The sequence below is a fragment of the Botryllus schlosseri genome, chromosome 15 (assembly GCF_051294905.1).
Source record: "Botryllus schlosseri isolate E-star chromosome 15, Bs_hap1, whole genome shotgun sequence".
NCBI lineage: Eukaryota > Metazoa > Chordata > Ascidiacea > Stolidobranchia > Styelidae > Botryllus > Botryllus schlosseri.
In genome coordinates, this window is record NC_137250.1 from 591,891 (window position 1) to 599,297 (window position 7,407).

Genomic DNA, 7,407 nt, shown 5'->3' on the forward strand with positions numbered 1-7,407 from the left:
TGTGACAATGTCAAGAAGGTTTGAACTCAACGATATGGAAATAGTGATTTCTCGTGACTTCAATTGCTACTCATACTTTGCCACTAGCTTTTATTTTGAATCTGGATTACGCATGCCAGGTACGTAGGCAGAGTAATCTAGGTATATTAATGAATAGGCTTCAAAGTCATAGAATTTCGTGTTCATCTGATACAGCCTACGGGTTTAGTCATTCAAAAAGCAAGTTTTATGTTTTGAATGCCAAGCAACCTTTCGCGGGCCGCACTTTGCCCTGGTCTGCTCTACCCAATTGTTTGGACTCGGTGGTGAATTGGAAATGACTCGAGTCAAACCATAAAAGTGAGAATGACTTGTGATTCAGAACCTTGTGACTTGGTTGCAACCGTGGTAAAACTGCCGATTACTATTCGAGTCATTACTTCGTCTAAGATGGCGAAGGGCTATTCGGAATTGTGAGGGAGAGAATTACCGAACTTTCCATGTCCGAACTGTCAAGTAGTCAATTAGTTATTTCCAAACGAATGTTCCTTTTGACTGTTTTTTTTGCCCAGAAGTATGTTCAAAAGACTGTAATCACACGAGCAGTTAGAGCGCAATATCATATTATATTAACACGAAACAAAAAAAGATTCACGAACTACATCAACACAATACGCCATGGACACGGCTCGTGAAGAAAAGTTTTACTGCGAGGCGAGAAATCGATCCCTTCACATATTCCAACAGATTGCAACATGGGTTTTATACCATTCTCGTTGAAGACGTCAGGCATCAGTGATCATAAATGGCCTTGCAATGAAAGTAGTGCGAAAATATCAAGACAACACTTCAACACATGATCAAAAAGAAGAAACTTGATGATTAAATACCTTGGAAACAAGAAGGAAATAGTAGGATATGGAAATATTTTGAACTATGGTAAATAACTCTGGGTAGACGCCAGGCTGGAGATTTCCCTGAAAAGTGCAGCGAGGGGATACCATTTTGAATGATGTTCCCAATCGTGTTGGGAATGATTGCGGGAGCAAAACTCTTTGGCAGTATGACCAGTGGTGCAGAACGCCGAATTTTGATCCTTGCAGGAAATTCTGCAAAATACTGGACAACTTCCGACCGGATATTGTGTACAAAATGGCCGTTGGGCTGCTAGAAAACGTTCAGTTTTATCAAATTTGATTAGAATTAGAATTACTGAATTCGCGAAAACCTGGATACTGAATTGAATTCCGAATGAAATAGAAATTTCAACAAAACAATTTCATATCATATCAGAATTAATTCTCAAATTATGAGGATGACAAATGTCTGTACGCCGAGCTTGCCTCGTTTTGCACGATACCGTTCTCCTGTAGCATTTTCAGAGAACAAGAAATTCGATTCGAATTGAAATGACAGCATGGAAGCATTTGACAAATTAGATTTGAATTAGATTACCGTCATTCCGATCCAATCAGTGTAATTAGACAACTAGAATGATTCAGTCTGTTACCAAGGTCGATATTTTCGTAGTGAGACTCGGAAATATTCATTTGATAATACATGTAGAAATCATCTGAGTAGTGATTCACCAAAACACTGGCAAGCACAACGGAAAATCCGCAGAAAAAATGACGACACAAAATATCATGTTATACAACGTGCTCAAAGTGACGCTAATAATTCTAACACAGCCAGCGCCGCATTAACAACTGAGACTGGGCAATGCTTACTGAGTTAAGCCATAGAGACGAAGCAGACGCATTACATTCTTGACATGAGTTACCTGAAAACGCAATGCAGAACTCACATATTCACATGGTAGATCTATTTTCTCAGTGTTGTCAAAAATTCTACTTGAGTAGCATCAATGTTCGCAATTATCTTGATCTACTGGCAAATATTTTATTATTTACTAGGAACAGTACCAATGGCGACTACAAGGAAATATTCCATAATTTGTTGCCTGACATTGATGCTATTCAAGTAAAATATCTCCCGAAATTTGTGACATTGAAAAAATAGACAAGCCCCGTCTGTGATACCAGTATTAGGAAACCAAAATATTCCAAGATAGGGTAGCCTAATATAAAAGGTTAACATTGTTAGATTCCTGCTACATTAGCTCTCCTCACAGAACATTTCACTGTACAGGAGCCCGCATTATGCAGAAGGCCACAACAACCGCTTCACAGTTTCCTAAGCAATACAACTCAGCAAAAAATGCCAATATTGCACAATTCCCACAACTTTGTTTCATTGGCTTTTAAAGCTGGTGGCTGCGATCTGGAAGTCATGCTAGTGCATAAGTCTGGAAACACAATGCTCATGGTCTTTAATGCTCATCGAAGCACTTTCGACTATAGCGCAAGATAAAGAACAGGATAAGGAGCATTTGGAAACACAATACCGTTACCTCTCACTAACAGAACTACTGTGTGTTGAACATGCGTCCACAGTTGGTCAAACTTATTCGATTTGGTACCCGAGTACAATTTGCTGCATGAATCAACCAGCAGGGCGGTGCACTGTGTTTCCAGTACTCTGAATCTGACTTTAGGATTAATTGTAATGACTCGAATTGAGTAGTACGGAAATTTTACACTCTTTTACCGTTGATAGAGTTGATTAATCGGCGAGAATGATAGTTTCGATAGTAGGCCTATTATCCGCTGTGGAAGCCTAGAAGTCTAGATGTGTCGTACCACAGCATACGGAACATGTAGTGCAGAGGTTATGGAAATGACTTGTCTGCGAAGACGTGGTCAGTGAAGATAGTATCGAAACTATCATTTCCGCAGATCAATCAACTTGTTACGGTCGGTGAAAGAGTATGTCATTTCCGAAAGAATCATCTTTAACTACCCGACACAAATCATCCCAATAATCAATTCGTATTCTATTACTCCGATCGTTGTGCCCCGCCAATGGTTGATCGGGAGGACACAAATTGAGCAAGAGTCCACGATATTCATACGCATCACTCGGCCTCATTTGTGAGGGTAGTATAATCTCTGGGGGCCCACATTCGATGACGCCTGCCCTCGGCTTTCTTTGGCATCAGTAACGCTTTGTATTGATCTGATTTGATGAATCTAGCGTAACTGTCGCTCTTCATCAGTTGGTAGATATGCTCCTGCGCTTCTTCGAAACAAAACCGGTCGGGATTCTTCATGTTGACCATCGTGGTCTCCATGCATTTGGAATCGATATTGATGGCGTGTTCCGATTCCTTGCTTAAAAACTCGTTATAGATGCGATGCACGGTCGCGTTGACGCTTTTGACCGGCTGCAACTTCAAACGCTGACACGCGAGCCAAAACTTTAGATTTTCGCCAGAAAATTCCTTCTCCAGAAATTTCTGAAATTCCGCTTTTCCTTGTTCGTTCTTGAGTAATTCGCCGAAAGAAAAATTCCACTTCGCGGCCACGTGAACTGGTATGTTTTTACCGGAAGAACCGCTTTCGAAATAATGGTCGTCGTCTGTGATCCACGGGTTTTGCAGGTGACGTTCCGGGTCTATGAGGTGCGGGTCGAACTCGGCTTGTTGCTCGTAATACGCAAGCATGCGCTCGCATACTTTTGACATTTTTAAACAGTGACGGTCGAGCTTTTGCTGTAAAATCTTGATTTCGCGTTTTAAAGAATCTTCCGTCGGTTGACGAACGGGCGGTTTATCGATACCTTCCGTAGATACTTTACGAGGGGAAGTATTGTAGACGTTCTTTTTAGCTCTGTCTTTATACCAGCATGATTTTTTGATGTCTAACTCTGTGGTGTTGACGCAGCCAGGTACGGGTCGGTGTACGTCCCAAAAAGCTCTCTCCTGACTGTCGTTAATTTTGCGTTGCATTTTATCTCGTTTCCGATCTTTTTTAGCGTCCTGTTCGGCTCTCAGGAAAATCTGCTCCCAGCTTTTGGAGAAAGTTCTCTGTAATCTCGCTAAATTCTCCGCTTCATAATCGGCCAATTCCAGTCTTGCCTTATTTTGCATCGTTCTTTTGCACAAGTAGACGGCGTACTCTGTATTTTCAGGGTCCCAGCCATTCGATGGCCAATAATGCGAGTCCTGGAATCGGTAGAATGTCCCGTCGTTTTTTAACGTGATGACATGATCGTCAATCGGGAAGAAGTAACCATGCGCGGCGACTAAAGATCCTAAATGTATCGATTCTTGGTCGGATATTTGCATTTTATCTATCAACCAGGCGACAACGTCTTCACCGCTGAAAACGTCTGGGATTTTTGTCAAGAAGCTTTTGACCGTTTTTATGGGAACGCCGTTGTTGGGGTCTTTCATCTGCATGATGACGCCCTCCATTTTCTGGTACAGAGCTACATTCGGAGAATCTTTGACGCTAGTGTCGTTGCTTGCCATGGTGACAAATTATAATTACTGTGCTAAATGTCAAACTACCATTTTTGTTGTAAATAATAGAGCTGTATATGAAACAATGCAGTCTATATGATGATAAATAGGGCCTATCATGTACGCTACATAAAATGGAGCCGTATAGGAACAATGAACTACAATGGTAAGCAGGCTTGCCGATAATCGAGTTGAAATAAAGGTACCAATATCGGCAATATTTCATAACTCATTTTGAATTCAGCAATCTATGCGATACAAGCCAGCCTCAATGTCCAGGCATTTGTCATGTTCATGCTAACGTGACTCAACACTGATTTGATATGAATTGAACTTGATTGAATTTCAAAGTTTTCGTAAATTCAGTGATTCTAATTCTTATCTCATTTGGAATCAACTGTGTAGCTATCATTCTAATTCTAATCTAATTTGGAATCAACTGTGTAGCTATCATTCTAATTCTAATCTAATTTGGAATCAACTGTGTAGCTATCATTCTAATTCTAATCTAATTTGGAATCAACTGTGTAGCTATCATTCTAATTCTAATCTAATTTGGAATCAACTGTGTAGCTATCATTCTAATTCTAATCTAATTTGGAATCAACTGTGTAGCTATCATTCTAATTCTAATCTAATTTGGAATCAACTGTGTAGCTATCATTCTAATTCTAATCTAATTTGGAATCAACTGTGTAGCTATCATTCTAATTCTAATCTAATTTGGAATCAACTGTGTAGCTATCATTCTAATTCTAATCTAATTTGGAATCAACTGTGTAGCTATCATCCTAATTCTAATCTAATTTGGAATCAACTGTGTAGCTATCATTCTAATTCTAATCTAATTTGGAATCAACTGTGTAGCTATCATTCTAATTCTAATCTAATTTGGAAATTAGCTGTTTAGTTGCAATTTTAATTCTAGTCTAATTTGGAAAATGCTGCATAGCTCTAATTCTAAATCTAATCTGTAATAGCTGAGAATTTTCTATAAGTTGTACAACTCTGTAACAATCTGTTTTCAGTCAGCTTGTCCACAAAGAGAAAGGTGACCAGGTGCTAATGTAACAAAGATCGCTCAACTGCGGACCGTGCCACCTGCCAAGGACAACCATTATAGATATGGAAATTGCTAAATGGGTGACTTCTGTTCTGTTTGCCATGAACGAAAATAGGACAAGAAAATCACAATGACATCAGTCATTGATCATTTAGATGACTACACTACAAAAAAAATGAGACAAATTCGATCTCGAATGTAAGACATGAGAATGATTTGGTCGGATTTTCAGCATTTTCAGTCTTGTTGATGAAATGAAGTCTTAAAATTAACACTGATTCAGCTTTTTCAGACCATATAAAATTGTCACAATCATTTGATCTTAAAAATGAGACCAATTAAGCGCATCTTATAATACATATTGTGCTTATTGCGACAGTTTTTGATTCATCCGTATTTTGGTCTTGTTTCTAAAACCGATTTCGCTGATGAAGGAACAACATTGTTCGTGGTCTTAAAAATGAGACCGGAAAGTTGACATAGGCCAAGAGCATAAAATTAGACAAATTTGGTCTCAAATCGATTAGGCTATTTAGAAAAAAAGTCTTAAAGACCAGATTGTCTTACCAAGTACGGTACTTTCTGTCTCAAAAGTAACACCCAACTTGATCGATAATAGAAGCAGTGCTTTGGGGGCATCCTTTTCAGTGTTAGGTTCTGAGTGAAGGCAGAGAGTGATAGAGACCATGGGACAATACTGCGCCAAGGACTTTACAGACACAGCTAGCTTATTGAGATAATTTTTGATGCTTCAGTTTTTTTGGTCTTGTTTTTAAGACGAATTTTGCAGTTTTTTTTAGTCTCGTTTTACCCACTCACCAGAAATGCTAGTTTTGACTCAGACAACCGTATATATATTGTTCTAATATTACATGTCAGTAGTAAGTGGCATGTACCTTGACAAAGTTATCTAGTGAATATCTTGTAAACTCCTTAGTACAGTATTATCCCAACACTGCAAATTCAGGTCTCTCTCATGCTTCCCCTTCGCTCCGACCCCAACATTGAAAAGGATGCCCCCAAATCGCTGCTACTATTTTCGATCAATTTGTGTCTTACTTTTGAGACAGAACGTACTTGGTAAGACTAACTGGTCTTTAAGACTTTTTCTGCTAAAAAATCGATCTGAGACATTAAGACCAAATTTGTCTAATTTTTTGGTATACTAGAAGAATATTGCACTAATATCGCGTTCAAGTCAATGAAAAATACTCCTGCTACTATTCCATGTTTAGGTTCAATTGTGATTTAGTGTTATTAGGGTACTTAGGATCGGGGTTATTGTTAACATAGCGAGTCAGCTTATTCTGAACATAATCACAGATCACACCAACCGTCTTGAAATAATCAAATAGGGTACCGGTACCAATTCAAGGCAAATCATATAATTATATATTGTGGTAAAATGTACAATATACAAGAGCGGAATTGGTGGCAATGTCACGCACAACTTTCTATTTAATTACAAATTATTCTCAAGAAACTGTTCCTTCACAGGCAAACTTAATGCTGAAAACAACCACTGCTTCTGCGGTCTGGACAATATATCGCAATAAATGTGAAATTGCATTGTAACAAGACCTAATGCCGTTGATCATGCACGAACGATTATCAAAAATGTAGACTGTTTGAATACTTTCTATTTCCTGTATGATGCAATATTTTTGTAATTTAAATACGTGAACCTCTCAATTCTACGTTTGATGTAAAGAAACAACTACATTAACGTTAGGATGTGGAATCAATAATTCCGTGCAGTCCTATCAAACTTCGACGATTAGCTGTTATAATACTCAATCCTCAAAAATACGAAGTCCTTGATTATATCGCAATGATCGCGATGCAAGTATAAAATGTAAGCCGCTCCCACTTTGTACTTTTCAATGCAATCTGTGAACGCCCGCAAGGAGGTGTAAATATGGCTCGGGCACCATAACCTACGTTTCCTTTCCATCGCATCTCAGTGTACTCTATTTCTTTTTGATATCCAAGGGCGATG

The 7,407-nt window shown here is 38.8% G+C and overlaps 1 protein-coding gene across 1 annotated transcript; it reads right to left on the minus strand.

Moving 5' to 3' along the window:
• Positions 1-585: 585 nt before the first annotated feature.
• Positions 586-4,850, minus strand: LOC145456844 (regulator of G-protein signaling 7-like). The gene has a single exon (XM_080334970.1). It carries the CDS (start codon positions 4,352-4,354, stop codon positions 2,957-2,959), a length of 1,398 nt encoding a protein of 465 aa, XP_080191096.1. The 5' UTR covers positions 4,355-4,850; the 3' UTR covers positions 586-2,956.
• Between the last annotated feature and the right edge of the window lie 2,557 nt (positions 4,851-7,407).